The sequence below is a fragment of the Balaenoptera musculus genome, chromosome 14 (assembly GCF_009873245.2).
Source record: "Balaenoptera musculus isolate JJ_BM4_2016_0621 chromosome 14, mBalMus1.pri.v3, whole genome shotgun sequence".
Taxonomy (NCBI): domain Eukaryota; kingdom Metazoa; phylum Chordata; class Mammalia; order Artiodactyla; family Balaenopteridae; genus Balaenoptera; species Balaenoptera musculus.
In genome coordinates, this window is record NC_045798.1 from 77,338,231 (window position 1) to 77,362,601 (window position 24,371).

Here is a 24,371-nt window from a genome sequence, read left to right on the forward strand (position 1 = left end):
CCTATATTTGTAGAATTTTTTTAAGGAAATGATTGCATGTTTTGGAGCAGTGACAGCTTAAAGTTTATTAAAATTGGAAATTTTTTGTTTGATATTATTATAAAACTTTATTGATGAAATTGAAAATAAGTCATTAGAGTGCTTAGCTAAGAAAGATGAATAAACTCTATTCTAAATTTATATTCTCCTACTTCATGTCTTCCCAAAGCATCTTTGGGGGGTGAGAATTAAAACTAAGTCAGTTGAGGTTAAGAATTTTTTACAGAAGTTTGGTAAACTCCCCAGAGACTATCCCTGTAACCAGGGCATAGTTTCCCAAACCACTAAAGGCTAGGCCAGAGCAATTAATGACTCATAATGCCAGTTTACAGCAGTATTTTACTTTGCACAAGCGGAATTATTTGTGCTATTTCAGCTGCTTTGACCAAGCCTTTCAGAATCATTTTGTTCAATTTTGAGCATGCTTTGCACATAATAAGGATAAATACCACTTCACTAAAATATAGTGGGGACAAAAAAATCACGTGAATGTTATTCTGAACTTTCCGTTGCTTATAAAAGAAGATTGTCCACTAAGTGAACGTCAGGAATAATGTGAGTAATGCAGAGTGCAGTCCTGTTGCAAGGGAAGATGATAATTTTGAAAGCACGGAGGGGATAGGTTAGGACTAGGGTAGATATATTGGTTTAGAAATGCAACCCAGCTAGACTCAGAGCAGAGATACTTGATACAAGTGTGCTAACGGTTGGTAAAGAAACGACTCAGGAAAGTGTCAAGCTGAGTAGGATGTTAGAACTGTGTAGAAGCCCAGTAGGTAATCTGGAAAGTTTGTTGTTCACATTATCATTTTTATGGTTAATCTGCAATGGTCTTTGGGGGAAATATTTTGAGGGCCCGATGAGCTTTTGGTTCATATGTGTTCACAAGTCATTTGGAAAAGAAGACAACGTGAGCCAGTGGTTGGGATTCATGTTCATTTTAATGTATCTCCGAAAGTACAGAGGTTTATGGAGGAAAAAATCCCATTTGATTTACTAACTCTAAATTATTAGCCTTAAAATTTTTTGTTGTTAATATAAGCTAGCACTGATTTCCCAAGCCATGGTTACTTGAACTGATCTTCTAAAACTTGAATCCATTCATGTGCGGTTCATTGATGGTCTGTGAGGGATGACATCAAATCGTCTTTGCTCTGGGCTGAGGGTTATGTTAGGATTTGATCGTGGCAATTAGAGGAGCCTCCCTTTGGGTAGGACTTGAACTGTGTTGGAGCCCTGACTCCATGGCATATGCTGTCATTCAAACTCTGCTGCTGCTTTCACTGTGTGACCTTGGGCACACCCTTTAACGTTCATCTTTGAAATGGAGATAAGTCCTTACTATGCTGAGTTATTGTGAAGATTAAACTTAACATTACATCTAAAGAAGAGTGCCCCCTAAATGTTAGCTGCTATTTTGTATTACTATTAGGAAAAAAAAAAAAAAAAAAAAGCTAGAATAATAAAAGGCTACTTGCTCTGAGGTGTATACAGGTGGCTTTCTCTTTTTTTTAATTTCTTATCTTGAGGAGGATCTTAGTTTTAACAGGTGCTATCTAGGTGGGTCACAGCCTCTTTGGGTAGCCCTTTTGGTAGTTTTTTCATTTGGGAGTGCAGCAAAACCTCTTTGTGGTGGTGTCCTTAGGTGCCCAGGCTGATCTGGGGGAAAGCGTTTAAATCTCCCCTTTGTTGCAGGGCGTGGCACTGGGCAGAGGTGCAGCTAGCGGTAGTAGCTCTTGTGGTCGCCTTGGCCGCTCACTGCCCCACTGCCATCACGGCATGTCTAACTTCTGTTCCCGCGGTCCCTGTTCCCCGCTCTGCTGCGACTCCCACAGACCACGTTTGCTTGCTGTAGCTTTGTTACTGTGCTTTCCTCCCCCTTGTTTCCAGCGGGAACAGCTTGCGGTCCAGAATGAGGAAAGAAATCAAATACCACTTGACATTTAATCATTATCTTGTAGCTGTCCAAAGAGAGTATTCATTATGATGCTTCAGCTGAAATGGAATGTGTCCTCTACAGAGTAGTCCCCACATGGAGGAATACACCAGATGGGTCAGATGCAAACTGGTGAGAAAGGAAGGGTTGTAAAGTAGTCCCCTGTCATTCTTCCAGCAAATACTTCCTGAGGGTCGTAGTAAGTGCTGAGCACAGGGCACATTGTGAACAAAATAGGCCCAAATCCCTTCTTTATGAGCTTACAGTCAGAGACAGAGACTCTTCTGGAACCTTTCCACGATGGCCCATTTTGCTCACATGAAAAACCAGAATCTTTTTTTTTTTTTTAATTTATTTTATTTATTTTTGGCTGCGTTGGGTCTTTGTTGCTGAGCGCGAGCTTTCTCTAGTTGCGGTGAACAGGGGCTGCTCTGTGTTGCAGTGTGTGGGCTTCTCATTGCGGTGGCTTCTCTTGTTGTGGAGCATGGGCTCTAGGCACGCAGGCTTCAGTAGTTGTGGCACACGGGCTCAGTAGTTGTGGCTCACGGGCTCTAGAGCGCAGGCTCAGTAATCGTGGCGTACGGGCTTATTAGTTGCTCTGTGGCATGCGGGATCTTCCCGGGCCAGGGCTGGAACCCGTGTCCCCTGCATTGGCAGGCGGATTCTTAACCACTGCGCCACCAGGGAAGCCCAAAAAGCCAGAGTCTTTACAATAACCTAAGAGATGGTACAAGATCTGCTCCCCGCCCGCAACCCCCTTACCTTTCTGACCTCATCACAGGTCACTCTCCCCTGTCTTAACTGGTCTTCATGTTGTTCTTAGAACAGACCAGACACACTCCTTTTTTAGGGCCTTTACACTGGCTACTTCCTCTGCCTGGAGTGTTCTTCTAGATAAATCCTTTCAGCTAAGTTCCTCATGTCCTTCAGGTCTAAATGCCACCTTTTAGGTGAGGCCTGTCCTGACCAACCTATATAAATTACAACCTACAACCTTCCCAACAATCCTGACCCCTTTTTCCTTGCTCTATTTTTTCCATAGTAGTTACCAATTTTTAACATATAATCTACTTATTTGTGAGATAAGTTTAATGAGGGCAGGGATCTTCTTATTGTTTACTGAAGCATACTAAGTGCTTACCTAGATCAGTAATAGGCATATAGTTGGTATTCAATAAACATGTTGAATGAAAGAAAATGAAAAGTACTATGGAAAAGAATTAAGAAGGGTGTACTAGTTTCCTATGGCTGTTGTTAAAAATTACCAAAACCTTGATGACTTAAGACAACAGAAATTTATTCTCTCACAGTTCTGGAGGCCAGAAGTTCAAAATCAAGGTGTCGGCAGGACTGTGCTCCTTTTGAAGGCTCTAGGGAAGAATCTATTCCTTGCCTCTTCCAACTTCTGGTGGCTCTAAGCATTTTTTAGCTTGTGGCCCACATCAGTCTCTTCCTCTGTGGTCACATTGCCTTTTCTTCTCTCTCAAAATTCCCTCTGCCTGTCTTATGAAGATGCATGTAATTATATTTAGGGCCCTTCCAGATAATCCAGGATAAGTACCTCCCCTCAAGATCCTTAATCACATCTTTCGTCATGTAAGATAATATTCACTCTTTTGCCACGTAAACTAATATTCACAGATTCTGGGGATTAGTATGTGAACATACCTTTTGGGGGGCCGCCATTCAGCCCACTACAAAGGGTTAGGGGGATCCTTGAGTTACAGGGGGAAGAATCGTCTCTGATGCACCACGTAGTAGAACACTAGGATGCGAGGAAAGCCAGGAGACTGCTGTCATCCATTTCCCCCCTTTTTACTGAAATTTTCATTGAGATTACGCTATTTTTTTCCAATTAAACACACACACACAGAAGAGCACAAAGGATAATATTACAATTTCCACGTACCGGTCTTGGCCTCCCCAGTTGTTAACATAGTGACATAGTTCCTCCATATCTTCCATTCTTTTCTTTTTCTTCCATTCTTTTTAAATTTTATTTATTTATGTATATATGTATGTATGTATGTATGTATGTATGTATTGGCTGCGTTGGGTCTTCCCCGCTGCGCGCGGGCTCTCTCCAGCTGCGGCGAGCGGGGGCCACTCCTCGCTGCGGTGCGCAGGCCTCCCATTGCGGTGGCCTCCCCTGCTGCGGAGCACGTGCCCCAGGTGTGCAGGCCTCAGTAGTTGTGGCTCGTGGGCTCTAGAGCGCAGGCTCAGCAGTTGCTCTGCGGCATGTGGGATCATCCCGGACCAGGGCTCGAACCCATGTCTCCTGCATTGGCAGGCGGATTCCCAACCACTGCGCCATCAGGGAAGCCCTTCTTCCATTCTTATTATAAGTAAATCGCATCACAGCTAAATTCCAAATCCCCTACACTCCCATTCCTGTTTCCATTTCCCTCCCTGCTCATCTAGAGGCCGTCACTGTCATTGATTTGGCATATGCCCAATGCGTAGTGTGTAGCTTTACTGCACATATAACTATTCATACATAATATATGGAGTTGTTTGTTGTGTGTGTTTATCTTAAAAATGTTTTTCATACACGGCATTATAGTGTATGTAACATTCTGCAGCTTGCTTTTTTTTTTTTTAATCAATCCAGGTTGATACATACAAATCTAGTTGAGTCATTTTAACTGCAGCCCTAAGTGGCAGGTTCTCTCTCCCCTGGCTTTAGAATATATATCCCAGAGAAGGCCTTTGATGAGCCTGGCCTGGGTCACATGCCAGTACCTGTTGGATCAATCTGTGGGTTCTGCAGTGGGGGGCTCTGATTGCTCGAGCTGGGAATACATGCCTGCTGCCGTAGCCATAGGGTCAGCCTACGCTGCCGCTCTCGTCAGAATCACATGCATTTGAAGGATTGTTACAGAAAGGAGTGGAAAAGGATTTGGGGCTGACAGAAACACAGATTGCCACTTGAGTTTCAGCCTTGAGCTTGGACATCAGGTCCTCTGGGAAGCCTTCCCTGACTCCTTAGCTTGTGCTCTGTGCCCTTGCACTTAACGATTATTGAAACCATTGTCAAGTAGTATATTAATTCACCTCTCCTTGAGGTGCACTCCTTTAGGGCAGACTGTGTCTGTCTTGTTTTACTCCTGTACCTCAGGAAATGGAAGGTCTGACACACCATTCCCTCCTCACCACATATTTTTGCCTGAATGATTCCGCCGAGTATAACTTTCAACCTCACTTCCCGTGAATGGGTTCCTGCCAGGGAATCTTGTGTGGCTGTGACATGTTTGCACCTACCTTTCTGCCCATTAAATTCTGGCTTTTTTTCACATCATTTGGTTTGTGTGGGTGACTTGGCCTGTTTTGGATTTTCTTTTTCTTATTTAATAGTGAGAATTCCAGGAAAGATCAAATTGCTAAAATGCAAACTCAGACTTCCTTTGTAAAATCTTTTGAGTTGAGCCCTGCCAGGCCTTCTTTCATCCCACTGTCCCCTCAGCTTTCATGTGTGCACAGCAATTTCTTTCTAACCTCAGACATGCCATCAGCAGAATGTGTTTTATGCAAAGTTACTTCTGAATACCTTTTTTAGCATCAGGAGAATGTGGGTTCCAGTGGGTATAAGATGTATTTGGAAGTAGTTGTAGCAATCATAAATGGTCATAGCAGTCACCAATTACTGAGTGCTTTTTCTGACCAGGCATGTAGATGGAGGTGTCATCTTTATGCCTGTTACACAGGTGAGAAAATGGGAGCTTGGAGAGCTCAGTGATGCACTCAAGTTCTCTCAGCTCCTGAGTGGTAGAGCCGGGATGCGAATCCACACACTGACGCCAGAGCCACACTCCTAAGGACCATGTTCTGCTGCCTTTTATAATCATGAAAGAGTAAAGCTAGGGTTTGAAATGTAAAATAGATAGCTAGTGGGAAGCAGCCTGGCACAGGGAGATCAGCTCGGTGCTTTGTGACCACCTAGAGGGGTGGGATAGGGAGGGTGGGAGGGAGGGAGACGCAAGAGGGAGGAGATATGGGGATATGTGTATATGTATAGCTGATTCACTTTGTTATACAGCAGAAACTAACACACCATTGTAAAGCAATTATACTCCAAAAAAGATGTTTTAAAAAAAAAAAAGCTGGTCAGCTGGGGTTTGGAAATGGAAAAGGACATCGAACAGATCACAAATAAGGAACGGAGTTTTTGCCATAAAGCTTTGGTAAAGATAAAGAGCACGAGGAGGAATCAACCAAGATCTTAGAACAATAACCCGACAGCCTCTGTGAGGGAAGAAGGAGCCAAGGTGTGTGTACGTGGGCCTGAAGCCACATGCCATGGCATAAACTGGCGCCACAGTCCCTGGAATGTGGGAGAGAGAATACACGCTGCCCAACGCTTTTTCCGCTTCCAGCATGCCCTGTAGCCCTGGGACTCTGGCTATCATAGGAGCCATTTAACCGGGAAAACTTTGAATATGTGGATAAACATTTAGACATAAAACAAATTTCACTTAGAATACCTATGTGAAGCAAAATGGAAACTGTGGGAGAGGCAGTGCGAGAAGTTCAGAGCAGGCAAACAGTGGAATCTGATTATGTGCTACCACTATTGTTAAAGATATGCACAAGACCACTGATCCTGCGTTTCTTTGTGCCGTTTTAAATCAGTATATACAAGGGCTTTCGTAGGTTCTGTGTAGATCTTAGTGTCTATCTCCCAACCCTGTATTTACTCTAAAGTCTTGTATTATTTAGCTCTGAATTCTCTCACCATGAATGTTTTCAGGAACATATAAGCCCTACAGTTGGAGGAGATTACTGATATCACTAAACTTGATAGGATAATCTGTGCTCTTTGTAACCTGTCTCCTATACTAGTTTACTGTAAGTACCTTCCACGGAGGGACACTGTTTCCTGCCTTTGTGATACTTTGCTCAGTTCTATCTAAGTAAATACTCTTGGTTTATATTTGAATAATGGTGCTAATTACACAGTGGGTCTGTGTTCCCAAGTGGGGTTATCTTGTTTCTGTCCGTGGAAAACAGTTATAGGATAAAGGATGGTATGAAACTTGAGTTGTGTTTTTGTCCCTTTCTAGGTCGCATCACAGCGCATTAGCTCAGTGGACCTCTCATGCTGTAGCCTGGAGCATCTGCCTGCCCACCTCTTCTACAGCCAAGACCTCACTCATCTCAATTTAAAACAAAACTTCCTAAGGCAGAGTCCCAGTCTACCAACTGCAAGGGGGCTCAATGAACTGCAAAGGTGAGCATGAAGAAATGGGTGGATAATTAGGAAGGGGAGGGGGTGTCAGCTTCTGGTTGTTTCTTGAATATTCTGACTAAAAAGCTACAGTTAGTAACCTTTCTCTTTCAGAGGGCAGGGTAATAGGACTTTAGTAATGAAGACATTTTCAGTTCTCATTCTGAAATTTTTTTCAAGGTCTCTGCCTTTGAAATGAATGATTTATGATAGTCATTAACTGGATAGATTTGTATAAGAAGAACACTTCTCTTTAAATCACTTGTATTTCTTAACCTGTCTACAGATAGGTCTGTGAAAAGTTGATATTTGCTGTGTTACTTCTGAGCTATAGGGGTTTGGTCAGATTAATTACTTCCTTCAAAATTTACAAAAGGTCAGTTTTTTCCATGAAAAGATATTTCCTTAGAAATTTAAGAACGAAAGTTTAAATCCATTAATACCACATCAACTGGGTGATTACTGTATAGGTTTCAAGAGTCACATGTTAAATGAAAAGGGTCTGCTCCTCTAGTTAGAGGGAAGGGACTTTATTTGCATTTATCTGAAACAGATTTAAGAATTTACCATGTTCATGTAGTTTTCTTTTTTGGAGCAATGATCAGTCTTGATTCTGTGGTAAATGAAACCTCTGATATATATTTGTTGCAAATATGTGAGACTATAACTACAGAATGATATAACTTTTAAATAAATAATGGATAGTTCATTTGTTCTTAAATGATTGATAATGATCAGAGATTAAACTATGGAAATTAACCATTATGATTATGTGTTTATGGTTTTTTAACATCCAGAAAGAATAATACAATAAGTATTTATATAAAGTTTGTGCAGACATGTAGAATAAAGGAAGAGTATTTTAATTTTCTTTTCAGATGATTGTGAATATTCTTCTTTGATACTATACCAAAACTTGACAAGTGGTAATTTCTTAAATGTTGGTTTCAGTGTGGAATGTAAAATCCTATCAGTGGACTTTTAAAATTCTTTTACATTAGGACCCATTGATCTTTCTCGTACTTTGAATGGATCTTTGCCCATACATCCTTTTGTTGCATTAAGTATTGGTCATTTGGAAAATACTGGTTTGTTGGATAATAATGAGATTCCAGATGTTAATGTATTTCATTATGCAGTTTCAAAAAATGACAGTTGTTAATATCACCACTGATCCCATCAGAAAAATCTTTAAGTATTGGGAAGTTGTCAGGCTCAGTGTGGAAACAAGTTTTCCAAAATTTTAAATTTCAGTTGAAAGCTTGAAGGCTACCCTTGGCAACAAATACTGTCAGTTGTTTTTCCTGAAGTGACCTTCTTACTTCATTGTAGAGAAAACGCCTGCCAAATACCCAAGTCTGAATACTGAGTTTGTCAGTTGTTCTTTCAAGTAAAAGTGGTATTCCATGAACATTGTGACTAGTTTGGCTCACAACTCAAATAATCGTACAAGGGTTTTCCTTGGGATAACCATCATACTTTATATACAGCAGAAGTGCTTTATGTGTACTTCCCATTTTATCACCCAGAAAATAAAAAAGATATGTATTCAGCGGTTGAGATGTAATACAGATAACTTTCTTGCATCATCAAGGACATTTTTAAGTAAAATTGGCATTATGCAATTTTTTTGAATTTTTGAATTTTATTTTATTTATTTTTTTATACAGCAGGTTCTTATTAGTCATCCATTTTGTACGCATCAGTGTATACATGTCAATCCCAATCTCCCAATTCATCACACCACCCCCCCACCCCCCCACAGCTTTCCCCCCTTGGTGTCCATACGTTTGTTCTCTACATCTGTGTCTCTATTTATGCCCTGCAGACCGGTTCATCTGTACCATTTTTCTAGGTTCCACATATATGCGTTAATATACGGTACTTGTTTTTCTCTTTCTGACTTACTTCACTCTTTAGGACAGTCTCTAGATCCATCCACGTCTCTACAAATGACCCAGTTTTGTTCCTTTTTATGGCTGAGTAATACTCCATTGTATATATGTGCCACATCTTCTTTATCCATTCGTCTGTCGATGGGCATTTAGGTTGCTTCCATGACCTGGCTATTGTAAATAGTGCTGCAATGAACATTGGGGTGCATGTGTCTTTTTGAATTATGGTTTTCTCTGGGTATATGCCCAGTAGTGGGATTGCTGGGTTGTATGGTAGTTCTATGTTTAGTTTTTTAAGGAACCTCCATACTGTTCTCCATAGTGGCTGTATCAATTTACATTCCCACCAACAGTGCAAAAGGGTTCCCCTTTTCTCCACACCCTCTCCAGCATTTTTTGTTTGTAGGTTTTCTGATGATGCCCATTCTAACTGGTGTGAGGTGATACCTCATTGTACTTTTTATTTGCATTTCTCCAGTAATTGGTGATGTTGAGCAGCTTTTCATGTGCTTCTTGGCCATCTGTATGTCTTCTTTGGAGAAATGTCTATTTAGGTCTTCTGCCCATTTTTGGATTGGGTTGTTTGTTTTTGTGATATTGAGCTGCATGAGCTGTTTATATATTTTGGAGATTAATCCTTTGTCCGTTGATTCGTTTGCATATATTTTCTCCAATTCTGAGGGTTGTCTTTTCATCTTGCTTGTAGTTTCCTTTGCTTTGCAAAATCTTTGAAGTTTCATTAGGTCCCATTTGTTTATTTTGTTTTTATTTCCATTACTCTAGGAGGTGGATCAAAAAAGATCTTGCTGTGATTTATGTCAAAGAGTGTTCTTCCTATGTTTTCCTCTAAGAGTTTTATAGTGTCCAGTCTTACATTTAGGTCTCTAATCCATTTTGAGTTTATTTTTGTGCATGGTGTTAGGGAGTGTTCTAATTTCATTCTTTTACATGTAGCTGTCCAGTTTTCCCAGCACCACTTATTGAAGAGACTGTCTTTTCTCCATTGTATATCCTTGCCTCCTTTGTCATAGATTAGTTGACCATAGGTGCGTGGGTTTATCTCTGGGCTTTCTATCCTGTTCCATTGATCTATGTTTCTGTTTTTGTGCCAGTACCATATTGTCTTGATTACTGTAGCTTTGTAGTATAGTCTGAAGTCAGGGAGTCTGATCCCTCCAGCTCCGTTTTTTTCCCTCAAGACTGCTTTAGCTATTCGGGGTCTTTTGTGTCCCCATACAAATTTTAAGATTTTTTGTTCTAGTTCTGTGGAAAATGCCATTGGTAATTTGATAGAGATTGCATGGAATCTGTAGATTGCTTTGGGCAGTATAGTCATTTTCACAATATTGATTCTTCGAGTCCAAGAACATGGTATATCTCTCCATCTGTTGGTATCATCTTTAATTTCTTTCATCAGTGTCTTATAGTTTTCTGCATACAGGTCTTTTGTCTCCCTAGGTAGGTTTATTCCTAGGTATTTTATTCTTTTTGTTGCAGCGGTAAATGGGAGTGTTTCCTTAATTTCTGTTTCAGATTTTTCATCATTAGTGTATAGGAATGCAAGAGATTTCTGTGCATTAACTTTGTATCCTGCAACTTTACCAAATTCATTGATGAGCTGTAGTAGTTTTCTAGTAGCATCTTTAGGATTCTCTATGTATAGTATCATGTCATCTGCAAACAGTGACAGTTTTACTTCTTCTCTCCAATTTGTATTCCTTTTATTTCTTTTTCTTCTCTGATTGCCATGGCTAGGACTTCCAAAACTATGTTGAATAACAGTGGCGAGAGTGGACATCCTTGTCTTGTTTGGCATTATGCATTTTTAAAAAGAATATTTTTGCCATGATTGCCTGGCAGAGGAGAATACTGTGACAATGGGAACAGTTTGATGCTGCACTGAATTAGCTCCATAGGCAGTAAGAACTCCAGAAGGATATTGTGCTTGAGCACTTCCTTATTGTTCCCTGGAGCTGATGGTTACAGTGAAAGGGAACCACAGGAACTTCTTGAACTTAGGCTTTTATATGCCCTATGCACTCATAATACTATTTTTGCTGACACTACTGTAATAAAGTTACAATGATTTTTTGCTAAAGGGTTATATCATGATTTAATCTGTTTTTGAGGCTTGAAATTATTTTGAAGTATTCTTATGTATTTCACAGCATTGTAGGCTTCTGCACTTCATTACAGAGCATCAAGAACTTTATATCATGCTATTAAATCCTGCTGTCTTAGAACAGAAAGGGGCATTAGAATTTATCCAAACCAGCGCTCTCATTTTCGAGATGAGGTAGAGGGAGATGTTAAATGCCAAAATCAGGTTAACGGTTACCTTCTGGGAGGCATTTGGGGATGCAATTAGGCAATGGTTTGAAGAGGATTTCAACTATATCCAAAATGTTTATTTCTTTACAAAAAATTAGAGACAGACAAAATGTTAATATTTGAAAAAGCTGAATAGTGGATACTTGGAGATCATTATTATTTTCTGTATTTTTCTGTTTGTGTATTTCATAATAATCCAAAAATTAAAGCCTAAACAAAAAGGAAATCAAAATGCTTCTCATAACATAGGGGAATATGATAGTCCCAAAGGGTCAGCATATATGGACTAAATAAATAAATAAATACCCAGATGGAGGGATATTTGGGGCATTGCCTTGCCTGTTGGTGCTTTCAGAATCTCCTGATTGGTTCCTCATATCTGTTGATTCTAAATCTGTAAATAGCTTTTCAACACGTCCACCTTTCTCGTCTGCTTCCTCTGCTGCTTCTCCTCTGTCTCTTAGCACATACCCTCTCCACCCAGCTGTGAAGGGAAGCACTTCTCAGCTCTCACAGGGGCTATTGCAGGAGCTTTGGAGAAATGGTTGTCTTACTGTCATTTTCCCACTGCAATTCATCCTGTTTAGTTTTCTTGCCTACTATTTTGTGCATTTTTTGGTTTTGTTTTGTTTTGTATTTTTAAAAATTTAAACTTTGGTCCCATCAAAGTAATATCCTATATAGAGTTTTAAAAAATCTTAATAGGCAATAAGACATAAGAAATAGGAACTCCAGGGGCTTCCCTGGTGGCGCAGTGGTTAGGAATCCGCCTGCCAATGCAGGGGACACGGGTTCGTGCCCCGGTCCGGGAGGATTCCACATGCCACGGAGTGGCTATGCCCGTGAGCCACAACTACTGAGCCTGCGCATCTGGAGCCTGTGCTCCGCAACGAGAGAGGCCGCGACAGTGAGAGGCCCGCGCACCGCGATGAAGAGTGGCCCCCGCTCGCCGCAACTGGAGAAAGCCCTTGCACAGAAACGAAGACCCAACACAGCCAAAAATAAATAAATAAATAAAAAGAGTCAGAATCTATCACACTTATTAAAAAAAAAAAAAATAACCTTCAAACGCCTATGGCTTAGAAGGCCCTGCATAGTCTAGATGTGGGTAACTCTGTCTGGTTCACCCCTTGTGACTCTCTTTCCTGGTTGTGTTCTAGCAAAAAAAAAAAAAAGAAATAGGAACTCCAGCCCATCCTTATACCCAAGTCCTGTTCCCTAGGCAACTACTTTTGATTCTCAGGACTCTTTTTGCTGTCTTCTTCCATCTTCTGAAATAGTATGTATGTACTGCTTTTTTTGAATTTTTTGTTATTGGACATTATGAGTTGGCATATTACAATGGAAGATGAGGATTTAACTCTTAGATTGTCTCACAGTCCCTCAGCCCCATGCCACCTGCCCAGACCGCTGCTTCTCCCATCCTCTCAATGTACAGATATCCGTTTCTGGTTAAGTAGATGTTGAGGGCTCACATTATTTTGAGCATGGAACTGTGATTCTCCTAAGCCACTTAAATGCAACGATTACATTTCCTTTCCTGTGCTGGCTGGATAGTAGTCTCTCTTTTTCACTGGTGTACTTTTCTTTTTCTCTAGTGTTGTTAAGGTGGCAGAACTCTACCCTCTTCTCAACACCTTTGTCTTGGAGACTTCTTCCCTCCTGGAGCCAGCGTAGGTACCTGCTCCATAGGCCTACTACCGAGCTGTTGTCCCGGGGTTACCTTTTGTCATTTTCCTGGTAATTCCCTTTTCGTCTCTCCTGTGTTTTCTATATGTCTTCCTGTGTCTAGCAATTCTTTCTTGGTTTACTCCCTCTTTTTCATTGAATATCTTCTAGGATCTTCCTGAGAAAGGGGACATGGGAGACAAATTTACTAGGCACTTTGTATATCTAAAAATATATTTCTCACACACTTGATTGATAATTTGGCTGGTCTCTGGATAGGAAAACATGTTTCCTCAGAATTTTGAAGCCAGCGCACTATTGTTTTCTAGCTTCTACAGTTGCTATTAAAAAGTGTTATACTCTTGGTTCCTGTCTTTGTAGACCTTCTTTCTTCTTCTTCTTTTTTTTTTTTTTTAATAACCCCCAAAGAGGTTTTAGGATTTTCTTTTTTAGCAGTCTTTATTCATTTCAGCAGCTATGATGAACACTCGATCTGAAAAAAATTACGTCCTTCAGTTCTGGAAAACTTTCTCACTGTGTTTTTTGATAACCTCTTCCCCCCCTTGGTTTTCTCTTTTCTTCCTCTGAATTCCTATTAGTTAGGCAGGACCTCCTCATTTGTCCTCTAATGCTGTAATTTTCCTCTTTGTCTTAACGCCCTACTTCTTGACAGGTTTTCTCTACTTTATCTTAACCTTCTGAATTTCTGCTGTCTGATATTTTTTAAGAGCTCTTTCTTGTTCATTGGTTTAATTTGTGTGCATTTTAACAGCATTCTGTTCCCCACCTCCGCCATGGGTGCATGCCTTCTCTTTCTGAGGACATTAAGTTAATTAATTAATTAATTTCCTTCTTGCACTGTCTTGATTTCTTTTTTTTCCTGTTTGTGTGGGTGTCTGACTTTTATGTTAGGAACTTGACCTCACTGTTTGGAGATCCTTTGCTCTCTGTTCCTATTTCATGGTGAGCCGCTGATAAGCGAGTTGGGTGCTGTGGTCTGTGGACAGCGCTTCTCCTCCGTACAGCTTCATTGCAGGGCTGTCGGGGGTGAGCCTTGTGGTTTCCTTGGGGAACTTCCAAAGGCAGTATCTGTGGATCTTCTCCCTAGGACATGTCAGTTTTACTTGAGAGGAATCTTTTGGTCTTCTGCCTGGGCAGTACATGCCAAGATTCAGGGAGTGGAGTAGGGAAGAGAGCTGCAATCTCAGGGTTTAGCGTGTGGATTTTTATTTGATCCCCTGTTTTCAGAACAATGTTTTCTACTATTCCTGATGTCTTTGAGCCAGGACTCTGGGATTCAGTTTCTTCCAGGGAATAAACTGTCTCCTGCTGGAACTGGGGAGAGGATCTGGGGTCTCATGTAGCTCCTTATATTCCTTATATAATCTTTTGGAAATCTTTTTGTAGAAGTATAATGAGTGTACAGTTCGATGGGTTTCCACAAAATGAACACATGTGACCAGTGCTCATACTGAGAAATAGAAAATTACTAGCACCCAGAAGCCCTCCCTGTGCCCCTCCTCTTAGTACCCTAAAGATAATCACGGTGTGCACTTCTAACAACACAAAGAGTTTTGCCTGGTTTTGTTCATAATATAAAAGTCATATAGTATATACTTGTGTCCCGCATCTTTCATTTACATTTTTTTTTACAAAGCAAAACAAAGCATATCAAGTTACGTATTATCAGCTTGCACTGTATAGTGTGTAGTATAAAGCCATAACTTTGATTTGTTTAAGGTGGGAGACTTTTCAGTTTTGCACTGCCACGAAGGTTTGTTAGGTTTCTGTTGCTTTTTTTTTTAACCTCTTAATTGGAGTATAATTGCTTTACCATGTTGTGTGAGTTTCTGCTGTATAACAAAGTGAATCAGCTATAGGCATACACATATCCCCATGTCCCCTCCCTCTTGGGTCTCCCTTCCGCCCTCCCTGTCCCACCCCTCTAGGCGGTCACAAAGCACTGAGCTGATGTCCTGAGCTGTGCGTGGGGGAGGTAGGTTGAGGGGACTTGGATGCGGAAGCTGAGCAGCTGGTGAAGGTGATGTTGTGTTTGCCCTTCGGGAAAAACTAGGCTTTAAACCAATTTCTTTTTCTCCACATACTAATGTGAGATTTCTGTCTCCCATCCCCATTATTCATGAAAGATTTTATTGCCAAGTTTTCAAACTAGTAAGTTTGTAAGTATACGTGTACACACACACGGATGTTCGATGCTAGGAATTGAAATTATATATATTTAAAACTCAATTATACTTCAAAAAGCACTAATGTAGCTTATTTAGGGTCATACAGTTAGTATGGTATTTTTGAGATATGCCATTTATTTAATTTATTATTTTTAGTTGTATGTTTAAGGAATTTGTGTTGATCTCTAGTGTATGTTTCACAGGGAGTATGTTAGAGAGGTACCAAAGGGTAATTTATTTTTACGTTCTTACCAAAGTCTCAAGGGATGAATTTTTAGGTCACAGTGTCAGGGCGAATATCCAGAGAGAAACTTTACATACAGAGCATTTATAACGCATAGGAGTTCTAAGACTTTTTCTCTTAACCACATATCCTCCTAATATTTTTCTTTCTATTGCAAATTCTCACCTTAAACAAATGAGCAATTTCCATAGAACATTTAAAACGGTATTTGCAGCAGCATTCTAATTCTGGAAAGATGGCATGCTGATGTACACACACAGGCCAGCAGTTTCAGAGGGAAAACATTGTTCTTGGAACTACCAGTGTTTGTTTTTCCTTTATTGGCATTGGAACTCTTCAGTTAGTTTTCAAAAATAGAGGCAAGGCAAAATCAGAGTAATTTTTGGTAGTTTTAGTGGTTTCTTTCCAGATTTTGTATGTTACTAATAGTTACGATGCATTATTTACCTCTATTTTATTAATACGTAGTATTTCACTTATATTAACTGTATTCCATTTAGATGACCCAGATGGTATTAGTACTAAATTGTTATTATTTGCAATGGAGAATTGTTTTAATAAAATATAGTAAGTTTCTTTGTAAAGTCAATGAAGAGGACAACCTTTTGCTGGCTTAAATTCAAGGAATATAATTTTCCTTCCCATGTCTTAATTTTATTGTTTTTAATATGGTATCAAAGCAGTTTGAACTTATTTGTACTAAATTATATTGGTGTTCAAACATTTCAAATGTACTTTTACATTTGAAAGAGCTAAATCTATCATTTATTAAAATTTCATGTGTCGTAATATCGTATTGACAGATCTAAAGTTTGTAAGGGATGATCGCTCACAGAGTTCTTGTATGGAGATATCCAGTGCAATGTTTACAAAGAGCAATGTCAAGAGCAAACTCAGAAGCCAAGTTTGATCGTAATAATTTGTATGTGTATGTTTCTGGTAGCTTTGTCCACCCACGGTACTTGGAAGGTTATCTGATTAGGTGTGAAATTTCTTTCAGCTGAAAAGACTAAGAGAGATGGGAGGGATGAGAATTTTTCAAATGGGAGTGAAGGAATGAAGTTGAGTTGGGTGTGCAAGTATGTGGGTGTAAAAGAATGAAAGTTATTGAAGAAATGAGCATTGAGAAACTCGTAATTATGCCTGGCATTTATCAAGTACCTTTCTTCTTAGAAAGCTCAATTTTCTACATTTTTAGTCTCCGTGAAATGGAAAACAAATGACCTTATTTCCTACTCTGTTCTTTTGGGGATCTTGGCATTCCAGAGCTACAGAGTTATTCGTTTTAATTACTTATCCTTACCAAAAGTTCGCATTTCCAGGTTTTTATAAAAAGAGAGATTTTAATTTTTGTTTTTATCAGTGATTTTATCAGTGACTCACTTTTAATGGAAACAGTGATGATTCATTAACATAGTGGGATCAGGAGTGGCATGCTAAAATATTTTTTCAGCTTGTTTGCCAGGCATAGACTGCAGTACTTAGAACAGTTTCAGCTTCTTTAAAGATGCTCTGTCATATAAAAAATATTACAAGCAAACAAGAGCCACTCACTGCTGAAGGAAGGGCATAGCCGATGCATTAAAGACAAAACACTTAGCACAGTCGCTGCTCAGGGCTTGGGAAGGAATTTTCACTACTGGGTTTGGGGAGGCTTGCCAAATGTCTAAGGAATTTCAGAGACTGTATGGAATGCCCTTCTTCCACTTAACTTTTCCCAACACTGAAGTTCCTTTCTTATACAGCTTTGCTTTTCAGATGGAGTTTTGATCCTCTTGGGAAGCTTTCCATCTCACACAATTCCCATTTTCTTTCCCTGAGCATTTGATCAAAGGAAAGCGTTTGCTTGGTGCTTGGGACACTGAGATTGTGTAGCCTTTGGTGCTCTCCTTGGCGACGGCTCTCGGCCTCATTTCTGGCAATAATAGCCTATTTTCTTCTGCCCTCATACAGCGCATTTAGAAGAGAGAGCTCAGAAGAAACAAAAGATTTATTTATCAACCAGACTGTATTAAATTCAGTTTGCCCTGTTGCCTTCTTGGGATCCTTTAAGATGTTCTTTAACTTTTTTTTCCCCACTTAAATAAAAAGTGGGGAGAGATCTTCAGAAGCCTTGGCTTGAATCCAGTGAGGCTATTGTATTCTGGCCAATTCTGTTCTTCTGTTTGTTTTAGTTGAGCTCCTGGCTGTACTCTCTAAGTTTTAACTGTAAGAGTTTAATGTTAAACATAGTATTTGCAGAAATTTGCTATTCTGAGTGGTAACCAGCTTTTCACTTTGCCTAGCTCTTAGGGGAAAAGGATAAGCATGCAGTGAGCGGGCCAACAGATGATTATTTTGTGGTTGTTGATGGTTAAATAGCATAGTAACTTGGGACTTGGGAACATGATTAACATCATTACTGATAACTTCTGAAATAATGTTTTGGTTGCTAGTGTGAGAATGCTGATGGAAACCAGTAATGTTCCTCTTTCTCCCTCTCTCCTCTGCCTCATGTCAGACAGACACAGCTAACAGTACAGCTAACACTGGAGCTCCTTCTCACAACACACATGTGTAACTTTTGAAAATTAAAGACCCATGAGGGTTTCTGTTTGTCCTAAGAGTGCCTGTAATTTTGATGTCACTCACCATGCGCTCTGTAGTAATAGAGCTTTGGATGGAAGAGTCAGATTCCTGTTGTCATTTCCCATGGCTGGGTTAGGATGGTGATGCTAGAGCTGGCAAGGTATTTGACAGAGGCCTCTCGAAAGTAGGGCACACCCATCCCTCCCCGGTGGTGTCTTTGGGACTCATAATTAACAAGAAACCTTAGGGAAAGTCTGACTTTCCAAATAGTTGTACTTTCCTCCAATTTAAAGATTTCTGTCAGAAGGCTCACTTTCACCCCACATAGAGAGATCGTGTGTGTGTGTGTGTGTGTGTGTGTGTGTGTGTGTGTGTGTGTGTAGGGGAAGCACAAGAAGGGAAAGGGAGCTGTTACTTGCTTTATGTAATACACAAATCCATGTGTTCTAGACTCCCCTGTTCAAAAATTTCCATAGGTAAATAGCAGTGTCTTCATCTGGAATTCGAGGTGCTCTGTGAATACTCTAAGCATCCTTTATGACCACAGGAGTTCTTTCTGCTTAACAATATAGTTTGCTTAACGTTTTCCAAGAACACCGTGGAGTTGTTGCCCCCCAAATTAGTGTTTCTCAAAACGTGATTTATGAAATGCCTACATCAGAATCACCTGGGGTATTTACTAGAAACAGAGATACCTGGTGTTCATCCCAGACCTGCTGAATCAGAACCTCTGGTGATGGGGCCCAGGAATCTGCATTCTAACAATGCTTACTGAAGTTTGAGAAACAGTCACACCAGCCTATTCTTTTTGAATGCTGTCTTTTCAGTTCCCCATCTGCCTGTTGAACTCTTGTTCATGTCCCTTAGGTAAAAGTGAGTTTTCTCTTCTGCAAGCATTTATGGTATTTTTTTTCCAGTATGTTTCATCTTCTGCTTTTTATTATAGCAGCTTTGCTCCCAAACTGTTTCAAGTTCCTGGAGGGTGAAAACCATGCCTGATTCACATGTGTATGCTTCACACCCTTTATGCCTAATAAGAACTCAGAAAATGTTTAGTGAATGAATGGTTCAGTCCTAGGATCGGACTTTTATTATACCTAGTAAACTTTGGGTATTGGAGTTTTGATTTTTTCTATTTAACTATCAGATATGCCTGGTCTGTTTGTGATGTGAGCTTAAGCTTTCCATGTCTGAGCATGTTTTCGTGACGTGATTATTCTTTCCGGCTTTAGCTTATGTTCACCTTCTCCTCTGGTAATCTAATATCCTTGATAGAGACATTACCTGGTTTTCATTTTTACATATCCTTGTATGACTCAACTGGGATTTTATCTAAGTATACTGTGTGGGTCTTCTCTGCTTTGAGAAGTGGAAATAGCGATCGTTTTCTGCCTGTTACAGAAATGTTCTTTTTATATTTTGTTATTTGTCCTACTAGTGTGGAGGTTAATATTAAACATCTCTTGAATAGTATCTCAATTAAATTGGCTGACTATGGGCAGATCCGTTGGTGAGAAAATGAAAAAATGTAGTCATGGATAAAGTGAGAAACTATTTCATAAGAGATGTTTAACTGTAACATAACATATTTCTTCTTTGTTTTTTTGATTGTTATGTTGCTGATTTATAGAAGAATCAGAAAATGACAGATTTATGCCACTGAGGACTTACTGTTTTCATGAATTTAGTTAGTGCACAGTTCCTGTAGATCTAGTGACTCCTCTTTCTGCATGGTTACCGTCTTGTGATTTGGAGTGGTTTTCTGTATAATGGAATTACTTGATTCATGGGAGCCTGCCCCTGCATGTCCCCCCCACCCCTCCCTTGCTGTGGGCAGGAGCTCTGTCTTGTTGGCTGTTGTATCCATAGGGTTAACTGTGTCTAGGATCTGGCACAAAGTAAGTAACCCATAAGTGCCTCTTGTTGGAACTATTTTAAAAGGGAGGATTAAAGTAAACATTTCTCTCTTTAGGGCATGCTTTAATTTGCCCTTCCAGCAACATGTCCATTGTAATTATTGCCAGCACTGAGTGTTCTCTATTTCCTTGATTATTATTTAGGAAAAATTATGTTTATGAATTGTAGCTTTGGTATACTTTTTCTGCTTTTTCACATTTGCCGCAGTTCTTAGGAAAATGCTGCTCAAATTCTTTTGTGGCTGTAAATTTTTAGTTTTATCCAAGTAAAATATGCATGTGTTTACTTTTGTTTTCTAGTCCTATGAGAAGGTGATATGCTTGTTTTGGTTATACTGACAGTCATTAGTGGTGCTTAGGACGAAGATGGGTGGTTTCTGTTTATTTTGCTCAAGTATTGAGAAGCTGGCTGTGTGCTTCATTAGCATTTGGGTGCGCTGAACCTCCCAGAAGACCCTGGAAGGTGCTAGCTGGGAACAAGGCCAGTGGGCTACTTGAGCCTTGGAACAGAATGGCATACGTAAGTTCATGTGGATTCATTTCAGAAGTGGTAAAGGGACAACAGGAAAAAAGTGCCGCACCAAGAAATGGAGAAGCCACCGATGAGAGTTCAATTTCAGCGCAGTACAGTTTGGGGAGAGCAGTGTGAGAGCTAAAAGGAGATGAGTCATGCTTTCTGAAGGGTAGATGTTCGCAGCAGTTCTGAAGCAGGCCCAAAGATTCAGATGTGTCTCATGCCACCACAGCTGCAGACAAGTCCAAGAAGAACATGGGGTAAAAGGTATCCTTTCTTTTCTCCTGAATCCAGGAGAGAGAGCCTCTTAACTGTTTTACAGATTATTTGGCTTTCTTACATAACAGTTAGAGCATGTTCAGGTTGCCCTATATCATTCCTGGATTGGGGCAAAAATATTAAAACATGGTGTAGGACTAAGTTCATAAGCCAGTAAAGTTCCACACTAAAGGAATTGGAATTTGAGGAGTGCATGGAAGATGAATCAGGAAGTTGCTGACTGATGTCTTTCATTCATTGACTTAACTAATGTTTCTTGAGAGAAAGTGCATTCAGTACACATTTTTAAAATGTACTTTAATACCCTTCCCAAGATTTGTCCTTCTAAAGATAAAAGAGAAAAGCTACTCTAACAAACTAATAATTTTATTAAAGCATTTTGCTGACTCAAAACCACTAAGTGGGCTCTTAGGAAGGACAAAAATACAGGCATTTGATTTTATAAATTCTCTTGGAAGAAAAGAAAAGAGAAAGAAAAAGTAAATGCAGCTTGTTTTTACCCAAGCCTTTTTCTTTGTCTGTTTTACTGGAATCGCACTAAGCTTCTCTTTTTGTTCTCTCTTCCCCTATCCTATGAAATTTATTTAAATTGAATGGAAATTGAAATGGATGGTTTATTTAATAAATGATATTGGCATAATTAGCTACCAGAAAAAAAATTGTTAGACCTCCACCTAACATAAAATAAATGTCAGGTGAAGTAAAGGTCTAAATGTGCAAAATAAAATATATAAATATTAGAAGGAAATATAGGAGAACATTTGTGCCACTTTGGGTTAGGGTAAGAGGACCTTCTCAAGCAAGGTGAAAAACATAGACTCCATACAGGAAAAAATGGCCACATTTGAGCAAATAAAAATTAAAATTAGTGTGTGGCTAAAGTCAGCATTAGCAAAGCGGGAAAAATGAAACCATAGGCTGGGGTGTCCTGTGACACACATGCATCATACGACACCAAGAGGCACATAGTTTTCAGGGAGCTCCTACAAATTGATAAGTAGAAGGTGAACAACCCAGGAGAAAAATGGGCAAAGAACATGACTGTGTATTTCAAAGAAGATGAACTTCATTCACAACAAGATAAACTTCATTGAGAAATAGCAATTGAAATGACCTGATACAACTTTTTACCCATCAGATTAGCAATAATGCAAAGGATGCTAACATTAAATGGTTTTGTAAAGGTAGCGTGGAAAGAAACCCTCTCCTGCGTGGCCAATTGGGAGTATGAATTTCTACAACTTTTTGGTAATTTTGCCATATGGATTAAAAAATATATATGGGGGTGGGAGATACAAACTATTGGGTGTAAGATAGGGTCAAGGATGTATTGTACAACACACGGAATATAGCCAATCTTCTGTAATAACTGTAAATGGAAAGTAACCTTTTAACGTTGTATAAAATATAAGAAAGGTTAAAAAAATTTTTAATTGTACAAACTCTTAGACCCACAGTTATACTTTTAGAAATACAGGTTCACAATCCCTCATCCAAAACTCTTGAGGCCATTTGTGTTTCAGATTTCAGAGATTTTCAGGTTATTAAAGATAATACGATGGCTATACTGTATATTGTATAACACATCCCTCAAGGTTTGGGACAGCACTCCATAAGCAAACACGTTTATATTTCTAAAGGGAACAGATGAATATTCACATCAGTTTAGATCATTTTTGGCACCACATGAATCAAAGAAAAATTTCTGAATTTTTAGAGCTTGTTGGGTTTCAAAAATGTGGATGGCATTGGGCACCCATAAATACTGCAAAATAAAATCATTGATGCACAAATAGGCTGAATTATTTCTATTAGCAAAAGACTGGAAGCACTCCGTGTCGATCAGCAGAGGGGTGGAATAAATGGTGGTGCATTTGTACTCTGTGTATTATGCAGCTGTCAAAAGAGTGAGTTAGATTTTAACGTACTGACGCAGAAAGATTTGTTTGTATTAGATGAGAAAACAAGTTGTAGAAGAGAAGCGTGTGGTACAATCCCACTCAAAAAAGAGGGAGGGAGGTTATCACCCACTTACGCATGTATGTGTTTTACAAGGAAGAAAAGCTTTGGGAGGATATATACCAGACTCTAGACGCTGGTTATCTCAGGAGGATGAGATTTGGAAGGAAGTAGGAGACTGTTAACATTTTGTTTACATGATTCTAGAGTTTGACTTGTTAAAAAGAGCATGTATTAATTTGGTCACCAAATAAAAGCAATTTTTCTCTTAGAAACAAATACAGTTTGTATTACAGAGCACTGAGAGTTGGCACCTCTCCACTAAGGTGCAGCTCTCCAGACCATGAGGGAACCTGCTTTTCATAATTAATAATTAATGGAAGGCAGAGAGCTAAGCCTGGAGCTAGGCTTACAGCTCCAGTCCTCAAGCAGGGCCTTCATTACTTAGTACCGAAGCCTAATAATCTCCAACGTGTATTAGCCTGTCCCCCCGCGGGAAAAAAACAAGTTAAACTTGGACTGTTACTATGATACGGAAATCCGGTCACCCAGGGAGTCTTTTTTTAATTGACCCACTTGTGGGGAATAATAACTCCAGAAAGTAATATTGATTTTTCTTTGACTCGTTGAGTAAGACAAATGTGGTTTCCGCTTCATGAGTGTAGTGTATGACACTCATTTTAAACACATTTAGAGTATGTTTAAAAATAGAACTACTTCTACCATACTGTCATTTTATTTTACAGTCAAGTTTTCCTAGTACTGTACCCTTAGTTCCTGGAAGGAAAATTACTAAAGATTTAGATGGATCTAAAGCTAATTAGTATTATGTCTCCAAATAGTTATCATGCTATTTACTTGGTTTTATTTCCTAAATATATACAGGCTGTGTAGCCCTTACCTTTAACTCAGATGCAGAAAGAAACTTGTACATAAACTTTTGAGTGTGGATAGATTGAATGGATAAATGCTGAGAAAGGAGAAAAGATTAAGCACATCAGTGATCATAATAAAACAAGCCCAGGACAGGGCGGTATATGCAAATTGACAGCATTTGTGTGTTTGTTTTTCTCAACTGTGGTATCTTATGTGGATGGCATTGGGCACCCATAAATACTGCAAAATAAAATCATTGGGAGCAGGTGCTCCTTAGAAAATAAAGAGAAGCCATTTGCTAAACGTGATACTGTGCCGTGTAACTTCATTTTGAGAACTAAGATTGCTCTGTTAGACTGGATGAATGTTAACTTGATTTCTTTTCCCTACTCCGAGCTCTATATAAAACAAATGAACATGAGTTAATATCTCTTTCCTTAAAGCATTTTGCTTGCTCTGGAAAGTGAAGTCAGTCTTTTCAGGTTGTTGGGTAGTTTGGGAGCATGGGCTGTGCCTGAATTTGTTTGAAGGTAAATGTACATAGTGTTCAAAATATTCATTATCCTCCAGGGCCGATAATGCCACCCTCTATAGAGGGAAGTGAGGGTGAAAAAGGAGTGCTTTCCACACACTACTCTGAGGCCGTTCTTTGACCTGTGACTTAGAATTGTTAGTAAGTGATATCTATTTACATTTAACTCTTTAATAAGATGTAATAAAAGAAGGGCGGGAG

At 39.5% G+C, this 24,371-nt stretch overlaps 1 protein-coding gene across 1 annotated transcript in view; it reads left to right on the forward strand.

Annotated features, from left to right (window-relative positions):
• The window catches only part of PHLPP1 (PH domain and leucine rich repeat protein phosphatase 1), a 212,986-nt gene that overhangs the window by 125,756 nt on the left and 62,859 nt on the right, over positions 1-24,371 (forward strand). Inside the window, exon 4 of the mRNA XM_036822823.1 lies at positions 7,036-7,202. Within this exon, the coding sequence (XP_036678718.1) occupies positions 7,036-7,202 (167 nt within the window). The remainder of the gene's footprint in view (positions 1-7,035; positions 7,203-24,371) is intronic.